This window comes from Gigantopelta aegis, unplaced genomic scaffold (genome assembly GCF_016097555.1).
Source record: "Gigantopelta aegis isolate Gae_Host unplaced genomic scaffold, Gae_host_genome ctg2153_pilon_pilon:::debris, whole genome shotgun sequence".
Taxonomy (NCBI): domain Eukaryota; kingdom Metazoa; phylum Mollusca; class Gastropoda; order Neomphalida; family Peltospiridae; genus Gigantopelta; species Gigantopelta aegis.
Window position 1 is genome coordinate 60,181 of NW_024532858.1, and position 12,669 is coordinate 72,849.

At 35.6% G+C, this 12,669-nt stretch overlaps 1 protein-coding gene across 1 annotated transcript in view; it reads left to right on the forward strand.

Moving 5' to 3' along the window:
- LOC121391345 overlaps positions 1–2,808 on the forward strand; it is a 59,973-nt gene extending 57,165 nt beyond the window's left edge. Inside the window, exon 13 of the mRNA XM_041523007.1 lies at positions 2,167–2,808. Coding sequence (XP_041378941.1) covers positions 2,167–2,352 — 186 coding nt within the window. The 3' untranslated portion in view covers positions 2,353–2,808. The remainder of the gene's footprint in view (positions 1–2,166) is intronic.
- Positions 2,809–12,669: the final 9,861 nt, after the last annotated feature.

The window sequence follows — 12,669 nt, forward strand, 5'->3', positions numbered from 1 at the left end:
AAACGACACCACTAGAGCACAATGATTTATTAATCATGGACTATTGGATGTCAAACATTTGGTACTTCTGGTATAGTCTTATAGAGGAAACGACACCACTAGAGCACAATGATTTATTAATCATGGACTATTGGATGTCAAACATTTGGTACTTCTGGTATAGTCTTATAGAGGAAACGACACCACTAGAGCACAATGATTTATCTATCACTGGCTATTGGATGTCAAACATTTGGTACTTCTGACATATAGTCTTATAGAGGAAACAACACCACAGGAGTACAATGATTTATTAATCATGGGCTATTGGATGTCAAACATTTGGTACTTCTGGTATAGTCTTATAGAGGAAACGACACCACTAGAGCACAATGATTTATCTATCACTGGCTATTGGATGTCAAACATTTGGTACTTCTGACATATAGTCTTATAGAGGAAACGACACCACTAGAGCACATTGATTTATCTATCACTGGCTATTGGATGTCAAACATTTGGTACTTCTGACATATAGTCTTATAGAGGAAACGACACCACTAGAGCGCAATGATTTATTAATCATGGGCTATTGGATGTCAAAGATTTGGTACTTCTGACATAGTCTTATAGAGGAAACGACACCACTAGAGCACAATGATTTATTAATCACGGGCCATTGGATGTCAAACATTTGGTACTTCTGACATAGTCTTATAGAGGAAACGACACCACTAGAGCACATTGATTTATCTATCACGGGCCATTGGATGTCAAACATTTGGTACTTCTGACATAGTCTTATAGAGGAAACGACACCGCTAGAGCGCATTGATTTATCTATCACGGGCCATTGGATGTCAAACATTTGGTACTTCTGACATATAGTCTTATAGAGGAAACGACACCACTAGAGCACATTGATTTATCTATCACGGGCCATTGGATGTCAAACATTTGGTACTTCTGACATATAGTCTTATAGAGGAAACGACACCACTAGAGCACAATGATTTATCTATCACGGGCCATTGGATGTCAAACATTTTGTACTTCTGACATATAGTCTTATAGAGGAAACGACACCACTAGAGCGCATTGATTTATCTATCACGGGCCATTGGATGTCAAACATTTGGTACTTCTGACATAGTCTTACAGAGGAAATCTGCTTTATTTTACGACACCACTAGAGCACAATGATTTATTAATCATGGGCTATTGGATGTCAAACATTTGGTACTTCTGACATATAGTCTTATAGAGGAAACGACACCACTAGAGCACAATGATTTATTAATCATGGGCTATTGGATGTCAAAGATTTGGTACTTCTGACATAGTCTTATAGAGGAAACGACACCACTAGAGCACAATGATTTATTAATCACGGGCCATTGGATGTCAAACATTTGGTACTTCTGACATATAGTCTTATAGAGGAAATGACACCACTAGAGCACATTGATTTATCTATCACTGGCTATTGGATGTCAAACATTTGGTACTTCTGACATAGTCTTATAGAGGAAACGACACCACTAGAGCACATTGATTTATCTATCACTGGCTATTGGATGTCAAACATTTGATACTTCTGACATATAGTCTTATAGAGGAAACGACACCACTAGAGCACAATGATTTATCTATCACTGGCTATTGGATGTCAAACATTTGGTACTTCTGACATATAGTCTTATAGAGGAAATGACACCACTAGAGCACAATGATTTATCTATCACTGGCCATTGGATGTCAAACATTTGGTACTTCTGGCATAGTCTTAGAGGAAATCTGCTTCATTTTCCATTAGAAGCAAGGAATCGTTTATGTGCACCATCCCACACAGGTAGGTTAGCATATACCAATAGGCCCACTGACGGGGATTGATCTTTGTGTATCAGGTTAATAGTCTGGTTTTGGAAATAGGACTTCATTAAATAAAAACAGTATTAAAAAAACTCCTATAAAACCAGTATAAAATACAGAAATGTATGTATTCAAATCTATTTATTATGTTTATTTTCAACCATGCCCATTCCATCTAGGAGAAGCCAATTGAATTTGTTTAAATTGATTTCTTTATATGATTGTTATTACTATGTGATATTATAGATGATATATGATCTCACCGATGGGTGTGTAAGACGAAATGATATAATATATCTTATTTTGTGTTTGCAGGGAGAGAAGTGTGGCCGAGATGAAGATGGCCTGGTGTACGTTGGTATAGACTTCTCCAGCACTACCCCAAGCAGAGCCGTGCACAAGACCGAGGAATCTGTGGAGTACATGTCCATTGACTGGAACAAGAAGGCTCAACCACTTCCTGATGGAGATGAACCGAAGGAAGGAAAGAGTCAAAAGTAGCAGTCACTTGACTAGTCACCCGACAGATTGTTCTTTAGAACATTTTAACTCTTTGTTTGCTGCCGGCAGCAAATGCTTCTCAATTTTACGTCCTACTGAGCCACACCTGGTAGAATCTTGTGCCCAATAGAAGCTCATTATTTTAGTGTAAATCTACCCCTATTATTATACTAATAAGTTTAATCACTGAAACCCACTTAAAACATTTAAGAATTATTTTCCCAGTGGCAAAAGTTAGAAAAGGTCTTCTGTTCTTATTTTTCAGCAGCAAGCAAAGAATTAATTATTGAAAAAACAAAATCCATAATCCCAATTGCTTACATGTACCTTTATGAAAACAACAAGGACATTATGAATGTAATATCTTTAATTATACATCATCACGATTTGGCAAACGCACACAATGACGTCATGTAGTTTAAAGAGTTTGCATTTACGGCTGTCTGATTTTGGTGTTAAATTTATAACAAAATGTCATTTTAATGCAATTCATTATAGATTTTGTACCAGAATAAAGAGAACTTTTGTTTTTGAAAATTACAGAAATAGTTATAGAAATACTCAGAACAGTGCGTAAAATGGCGTATATCATTTCTATACATGTATGTGCATGTGTGTGTCGAAAATAAAGGCTTTTAGAGAAAAAATAGCTCCGGTAATAAATAGAATAACAAACTCGGCACCAGTTATTACCAAATTTATGTCCCTCATGAAATAATTTTAATTTGTCACTTGCTAAAGCTCGTGACAACTGAAAATTATTTCACTCGGGACATAAATTTAATAATAACTGGTAACTCGTTTATTATCCTCTATGTCTGTCTGAGCACTATGGTATATACGTTATTGCTTGAGACACTGTTAAAATATTGTGCCATTGTAATTAAATATTTTTATTTTTTATTACTGATTCCCAAAACTATTCTCATCTGAAAATATTCCCAGAAAACCCCCCAAATTAAATCCATAATTGTTAAAATGTTTTTACAAAACATCTTTGATCTTTGTATTTAATAAACATCGGATACTAATGTAAAAACTGTTGTATGTTAGTTAATTATGATTATTATTATTATAATTATGCTCATTATTATTATTATTATTAATTAGTTGTGCAAGACTCCATGTATGTCCAAGAAAGCTGAAAATAGTCATTAATTTGTCATTATTGGAACACATGTTTGTTCATGTCTTCTAATATGTTGCAATGTTAATACCTGTGTCAAAATAATGTAATTACATGACACATAAATAATTCCAATGCATTAATATAAAACCTATTAGATACAAATAGTATTAGTAATACAAATTGTGTACTGAATTTTTTTGAAGTATGCTTGTTGAGCTTTTTAATGAGATTTAGATAGGACTTTTACCTATTGCAAATCAGCTTATTTATGCAACAAATATAATTAAGAGGAGCTTGTTTTTTCAAAACCAGTTTTTAAACACATTCTCAAATAAATTAAACTCAACAGTCTTTTGTTGTTTGCTTGTTATACAGCAATTACATTCCTTGTCATTAATAGAATGAAGTTTATTCATTATGGATTGTTAATAAAAATTGGTGAAATTTGCTTTCTGTTAGATAGAAATTAAAATCTTAAATAATTGGTCTCTTTGATGTTTGTAGAACAAACAGGTACTTAAGTATTATAAGTAGTGTTGAGAATTTGTCACCAGGATGATTGAACAATCATGATATATATAGTAGGCAAATAAGATTTAATAACTAGCTTGTGTTCGTGTAAACAAATTTGATATATTTGTTTTTATTGATGTAGAAGTTAAATGTCAAAAGGACACATTCCACTTTAATTTAATGTTAATTTAATACCATATATGAACATATAAGTTCAACTGAAAAGAAGTGTCAATTTTGCAATGACTACTGTTGCAAATTCTGTAAGATGTAAGATCCAAACCAGGGACACTGTAGAGTTAATTCAAATATAAATGAATACAACTGTTTTCACAATATGCATATAAGAAATGTTTTGTGATACAGTTGTTTTCGCATGATAGTTTCTCATATGTGCTGAACTATTTTTCTTTGTACTGTTTATAAATGTATTTATTTTAAGATATTTTCTTATAAATACCACAACAAACAATGACGCAGTACTTGGATGAAATGGCCGCAGCTCTTTATTAAATGACACATTTGACAAGAGCATATGGTGGGCAGGCATGTACTACAAACAATATTCCAAATTCTCTGGGTACTACCCTCTAGTGTTGAGACATAGCAGGGCAGTTCACTAACATGCACACGCATAAGTGGGATTCCTGCTGAGTATCTACCTACCACGGCAATGGACACAACAGCACCCAACAACTCCCTAGTGTACAACATAGCAGAGTATACCAAACACATGTACATGAAAGACCAACCCCCTCACATATACCCCCACCAATGCATTCCAACCAAAAACTCCCAGGGTAAACCTTAGCAAGTTTCCGTCCCCTAGTGTGCAACATAGCAGGGCAATAGGAAGCATTTACCTGGGTATATGTGAGAACTGATGACTAGCTTCCCAGTGTAAAATTCCATGGCAAAGCAACCACAACAATAACTGCCATATAAATATAGCAATTAACAGTATTAAAGCTGTTGATCATACATGCGTGCCCACCATATCATGCCACACGGATATGTCTTCACATATCCGTCAACCCCATTCATCCTAGTATAAGTGTTAAAGTACTTAGAACTACGAAAAAATTAACTTTGTAGATGTAAGAAATGTCTCCAAAGCGCCCTGCAAGGTGTTGAAGAAGATTGCATTACCAATGTCATCCAAATGCACCCCATCACTTCGAAATAACTGTGGACAGTCAAACGTAATGTCATCATGCCTGATAACCCGTCCCCCGCCTGCTAAGACAGCTTTTCTCCCAGATCTATTCACCCGTTTCCTTTTCTTTTCTATTGCTGTTACTGAATTACCCCCTCTCCAAGTTAGACGAGGAAGAAGGTCTGACCAAACTAATATACACTTAGAGCTTAGCAATGACTGGGACAAACTGTGTATGTCTCTTTCTACCTTCACACACAGTTCTGCAGTGGCTATCTCTGTTACATCATTGCTACCGACATGTAACACAATGTATTGAGGCGGGGGATTCCCACTAACCTCTTCCTGATATTATACATCGCGCCGTCCCACTTTAATCCACGGCGTCCCATCCAGGAAATATTCACCCCTAGGCGCTCCAGCCGTAAGTGACTGTTCAACTGCACCGCTGCTCTCTTGGATGCCCAATAAATGATAGAAGATCCCACTATCCATACGTCTGCAAAAACTCAATGAATATTATTAACCAGAAGCAGCGCATGACTTAGTACACTGCAACAATAACCCTATTCCATATTAACTCTAACATATTTTTGGAAAGCTGTGGACTTCCAACGACCCAACACTTGAATTGTGTCAGACGAAATTCCTCTCATAGCTAAGGTAGTTGCAGCACCTATTCGAAAGGAATGAGACTTGTAGTGTTCCTGAGGTAAACCCAAGAAAGAAATTACTTTAGTTAATACTGCACTGAACTGATATTGATTGAGGGGTTTTCTATCACAGTGGACAAACAAATAACCATTGTTGACAGGTCTGACCAACAAGAACTCTCGCATGTTTTTAACAGGACAAACCGAACTACCTGGTATTAGCGGAATATGCACTGTTGTACCACGACCACTTTGATCCGTTTTGGAGTATCTTAAAGTCACAATCAATTCTGAAACATTGCCTATATCTAATGTTATATCGGAGAACAACAAAGGCCTATGTGATGCATGTGGTGTAGTATAGACTAGTTCACTCACTCTGAACAGACCGAAAAAGGCCAAGCAATACACAGCCCTAAATAACAACAATTCATATCTAGATGCACAAATATGCCTCAATTCTGAGTGTATTTGAGTTAAAATATCAAGGGTAATGGGAGATCTAGAGTCAGGCCGGCCATGCAACCTCTTCAAACCTTCCAGAGCTTTTTTAACAATAAAAAAAGGAAGTCGAGTCTTCCCACTGATGCACTTTATGCACAAAACTAATGCCCGATATGTAAGATGCGATGGAAGATGGGGCTGACCCCTTAGTAGAATGGTGTCCTATGAATAATAGTAAATGCTCAATAGGGACCGGCCATATATCCCCCATATGCATTAAGGATCTAAACTGTGCCAAACTTCTGATAGCATTACTGTAACAAGCATGGGTACTGCTCGATAGACTTGCGCCTAGCAGTCTTCCAATTTCACTGTGAAAATTGACCAGAGCCAGGTTGGGAAATAAGTCTCCCTGGAATCTGCCTGAGGAGCCAGTTGTCGGAATTTGTCCAGCTGTAAACATGATAAACTATCTGTTAATATATTTACATTGCCAGGAATATGTACTGCTTTGAAAAAAATGTTCAACTGTAAACATCGAAGTACAAAGATACGTAATAATGTCAAAATGTTGTGCGACTTCGAGGTCATAGAATTTATTATGGCTACAACAGACTGATTATCAGAATGAAAAAGTATCTTTTTATTTGCCAACCTATTGCCCCAAATAAATATTGCCACTAAAATTGGGAAAAATTCCAACACTGTAATGTCATCTGTATAGCCCTGTTCAAACCACCATTGAGGCCAACTCGCATAAGTCCAACTACCATTGTAATATGCTCCAAAGCCATTTCCCTGTTTTGCTGAACTATCAGTGAAAAGGTTTTCATGTCCGCTTGTGACCCAAAATTGGTCACGGAACATCGATATTCCATTAAATGATTTGAAAAATTGTGTAAGCCCAATAGTGGCATTAATCATTCGTCTACAAAAAGTTCGACCTGGAGCGATTGCACGACATGCAAAGTTGAGAATGCCCAATAAAGACTGTATCGCCTTCAATGTCCTGATAACATATCTGAAATCCTAGTCACAATTTCGTGAACCTTTTCCATTGGTACCTTGATTAACATGTTAACAGTATCAATCTCCAAGCCCAGAAAACAAATTACCTCCTGTGGGCCCTCAGTCTTATCCTCAGCAATAGGCACTCCTAACCGACTACATAAATTAAAGAACGTGTATAGAGCTTGTTGACAATGGTTCGAATTCTTTGACCCCACAAACAAAAAATCATCTAAATAATGTATCATTTCCCCTGTACAGTTTCTTACGTGTGGCCCATTCTAAAAATGTGGAAAATTTCTCAAATGTAGCACAAGAAATAGCACAACCCATTGGTAGACATTTATCAAAGAAAAACTGCCCTTCAAGTTTAAAACCTAATAAATCAAACTCACCTGGCCACACTGGCAATAATCTGAATGCAGACTTAATATCAGCCTTTGCTAACAATGACCCTTGACCTGACCTTTGTATCATAAAAACTGCTTCATCAAATTTTGTATACGATACCGAACATACATGGGGATCAATGAAATCATTAACGGAATGATTTTCTGGATATGATAAATGATAGGTCTTGATTTAAAGGGGCCAGCCACTCTACCTATCTCAATCTCTGTTTTAACCTTTTCTCTAGCTAATGCGATATTGTCATTCAATGATTTTAAATTTGGAGCATCTACGGGGATTCTGGGGCCTGTGTATTGCAAATGAAAACCATACATGAAACCATCTAGTAATTCTTTCGCAATAGCCTCATCAGGATATCCTTTCAACTCAGCACCAAGCACTGTGGTGTTTACTGAGGTAATCCCAAACTAAATTTTTCTTTTTCCCCCAAGCACTTTGGGCATCGCTGGTTTTATCACCCTGGTTACGAAAGGAATCACCTTGCCCCTTCAAACAGTTTAGTTTGGAGTGATTGCCACGGCAAACTGAGCATATGTGTTGATACCTACACATTTTAAATTTACAAGCACCCTTATTAAAACCATAACATACTCCCTTTGCCCCTTGTGCTCTGCCGGTACCACTACTACCCGAGGGGTTAGCTGCACCAGCTCTAGGTACAGACAGCAATCGCAGCCAAAGATCGGTGTTTAGTTTTGACCAAGATTGCTGGGCAATGGCTTGGCGCAATCTAAACTGTTCATCATATTCCCTCCATCCATATCCCGGACTTCTGGCTGACGCATCTCTGATGACGGACATATATTGGGTCAATTCAGTCGCCTTGGCAGGAAATTTTTGTATATAGATGTGCATAAAAATTATGAATGCATCAGTCCATTTTTCAACAGTGGATATTTTGTCCTTGAAAACATGTGGTCGTGTTTCAAGAACCCAATTTTCATTGAGAACTAAGGACCCTCCCCCATAAAAATCTTGCAATTCAATGGTTCCTTTCAACAAAAGCCCCAAATTTATATACTGATTCGCCCAGATCTTCTGTTTTAATTGACCCGGCACATGGGCCGCTATGTCATCTTCGGCTAAAATCAAGATCTCGGGGTTTCCCACCGATTCTGCGCCTAACAGCATGAAGCCCACCGGACCACCCCCCGGTATAGCATTTGGGTCCGTCCCCGCATCCCGGTTAACCGGCGTAAGATTATCGGAATTATTGACAGAAACACTTATCAGGAACCGCCAAAGCGTAATTCCAAATGTTACCTGTTGCTTCCCTATTCACATCTGTTGGTCCGTTCACCTGAGGAACAGACACCGTCCGTGACTGTGTATCTTTACTCGCTGCACTTACGGCCATGCCACTCGCACGCGCACCTCTCGAACGCGAACTTCGAGTCGAAGTCGCTGTCCTCCTTCTCAATCCTCGCCTCGGAACCTGAGGGTGAGACGCCGTCCCTCTCAACCTCTTGGTTGGCGGCTTTGTAATCGAAATCAATTTAACAAAGTTTTTGCTAAATTTAATAAGTTTTTTAGCTAAATGCTAGTTAAATTTTTTCCAGTTTTGAGAGTGGCCGTTTGCGCCCAAATTTGTATCAGGAGGAATAACTCTAATTTAGTAACCCTATTAAGCCAGTGAAGGTCTCACACCACAGTTGGAAAATACTACAATAAATCTGTTTAATATTAATGTATTAAACCTTCGTATATACATGTATATGTATAATTATAAATTAAGACAACATCCCAACTTTTAAAAAGTCCAATGAAACAGTGAATGTGATGTGTAGACTAGGATATACTGTAGAATGAAGTACACAAGATTTGTTGTTTGAGGCCCTTAAAAATATTGATTCCAAACTTATTTTCATCTTGGGCCAATTATCTTGTATGTGTAGATGGGCTTGGAATGAGGTTTTCAACAATCCAGTAATTGGCAATGTATTTTAATATTTTGAAAAATTAAATTAAACAAATCAAAATCTTTGATGCATTTATATACATCACTTTTCTTGTCCACATTGTGGTGTTCTTCAGTGTTGTATATATGATGGTTCCTTATAATGGACACAGTGAAATATGTGTATATAAATAAATACATATATATTTTTAAATATGTTTAATTGTAATAACCTACATGTACACATGTATGAATTCTCAATGAAGCTTTATCGTTTGTGACAATATAAAAAAACATAGCTTGAGTTGTTTCTGGTAGTACTAAACCAAATAACTTCCGGCTGGGTCAAAGTTCGAGGTGCACCCAACTTTTGATAGAGAAGTGAACACCACAAGTCCTGTGATTGGTTATAAAAGTGAGTGTGTTGGTTGTAAAAAATAATAGTTTCATCTGGGTAAAAAAAATGTGATATTTTATTTCATCTAGTACCAATGTGTCAAGTAGCCTTGTGCTTGAAACATGTATGGGGTACCTGTAAAAAAAAGTACTCGAATTTTGTGCGAAACTAGGGTAGTCATAGACGCTACCCGTTATCTCAGAAATGAGCAGCTTGACCCCCATTTTTTTCTGATTCACTTTAAGTGTAAGTGGTGGTAGTATTTATATCCGTGGCGTTTATTTATATCGGTTGATACGTTGCAGGTACGAGTTTTAGCCACATATGTTACTATTGTTGTCGATGGGATTTGATTTGGTAGTATACACCCTTCTACATGTACATATCCTAATAGTTTTCAGATATTCTTCCTCTTTCATTTAGTTTTATTTAATTTTTTCTTCTCTAAACACTGTTAAAGTAATAGAATGTTAAAGGCAAAAGTATTATTTTTAGTTCATTTTAATATCTTCATGATTAGCAATATTTTTGTTGTCTGGTTTTTTAAGAAAACTGAAAATTGGGATATATATCACGTTTTGAAAAGAAATGTATTAATATAATTACATTTATCAGAAAATAAGAGTGTTAGATTTGTGAAAATTGGTGTACATGTTAGTTATATCCATTCTTATTATAATAAGAATATCATACATTTGCATTTATAAATCAGTTAAGCAAGAAATAGAAAAGGGTTATTTTTTTAAGATCTAAAAACAAATGAATACTAGTATGTCGCATTTTGCATCTAAACTATTCATGTCTTCATTTATTTACCTATTAATTATTGATTACTTTTTGTTTGTCTTATTTGAAGTAGTTTGTGTTTATATTCTTAATTATGGTTTGAAATCCATGCTATAGATTGACAAATAATTTGTCTTTCTTTTTATGTTTATGAATTTAGTTCAAATGGACTGGTATGTAGCATTTGGAGTGTGGTAATTTTTCGTATAAAGCATATTAGTGTTGCCACTGATTTGAAAGCATATTATTCAGAACTACATGTCCATTTGTCAGATATTTTGTCATGTTTCCTAGGGATGAACACACTTCAGCTACATGTGAATTAATGAATTAATCTGACCAATTTATTCCAGTGTACCTTTTTACAGTTGTAAAATATCTTAACTGCTTTTTTGTGATATAAATTACATTCCAAAACAGCAGATTGTTCTTTCTCTACATATTTTAGTATTGTAGTATCAGTATAACATATACTCAGACCTGTCAACCTTTAGTCAAGAGAAAGCAGGAGGTGTGTTTTGAAAAAGCAGGAGATTTTTTAAATTAACACAATTTAACCCAAAATCGCAAGATTTAAAAAAAATATATATTACAATAAGTTATATGAACACTACATAATGTCATATATACTTGTTAAACTTAGATCTTGGCATTTATAAAAAAATAATAATAATAATAAAAAAAAAAAAAAAATTAAAAACATATTATATTATTATTTTTTTTTTTTTAAGTTTAAATATTATTATGATTGAATACATTTTTTATTTCTTTTTAAATAACTCTTTTATCCAAAAAGTTTAAGAACAGGAACAAAAAAAAATTAAAAAATTAATTAGTACATTTACGGTATTACACTTACAGCCTTACAGGTTAAGATAAATTTATATTAATCTTATAAATTAATGTTCAGTTTTTACTGTTATGAGGAACAGTGGCGTGGTACTTATTTAAAATCATTATAATGATGCAATAAATATTGTATTTCCATTAATCATAAGTAAAACCTCATTACGGACATCGTGTGAAATTTACCGGAATTATACCCATTTCCGTGAGTAACTTTATGTCAAACACAACATTTATTAATTGTACAAAAATAATCTCTTGAAGTATACCCTTATTACCAACATTTTACTGCGCAAACATACAAAATTAACTGACACAAGTATGTTTATATAGCTAATTGGTCTTTTCGTTATCTTGCTGTGACGTGATTTTAACATGCATCGTGTGTATCGCTGTCAACTCTGGGCCAGAGTCTGGCACTTCTGATTCGTCATAAACATTATGCAATCTTGTGGGAAGACATTTTACAATTCAGAGGCGTTATTAGAACTAAATTGGATAGTTATATATATAGCAACACTGAATGGCAATACACAGCCTGTTGAATTAGCGGCAACACGCTTCGTAGCCATTACGATGACAACAAACATTATAATAACACGTCATTTTATAAACTCCATGTGCTTTTTTAACAATATAAATATCCCACAAGTCTTACTTCGGCAAAGGTTAAACAGTCGGGACAATTCGGCCCGTTACATTCTCGGAAACCGAAAGTAGTCAACATTTTCTGAATGAGAATGAGTTACTTCCCTTATGTTATTTTGGCAAAACGGGATAGATTTTTTTTTTATGCTTACAAAAATGTCATTTAACAGGAGAAATTGTCTCCCGCGCAGGAGTTAGGAACTTTGATCAAATACCGGGAGACTCCTGCGGAATCCAGGAGGGTCGACAGGTCTGTATACTAGTATGTATACCAATAGATTTATTTTTAATGTCTGCGTCTATATTATAAATTTATAAATACAGTCAAACCTGTCCTAGCGGTCACCTGTACTCCGTGCCACTTTTTCCCTCCCAAACGATTTATACTGTAAATGCACCTGTAATAAGTGGTCACCTGTCTAACATGGC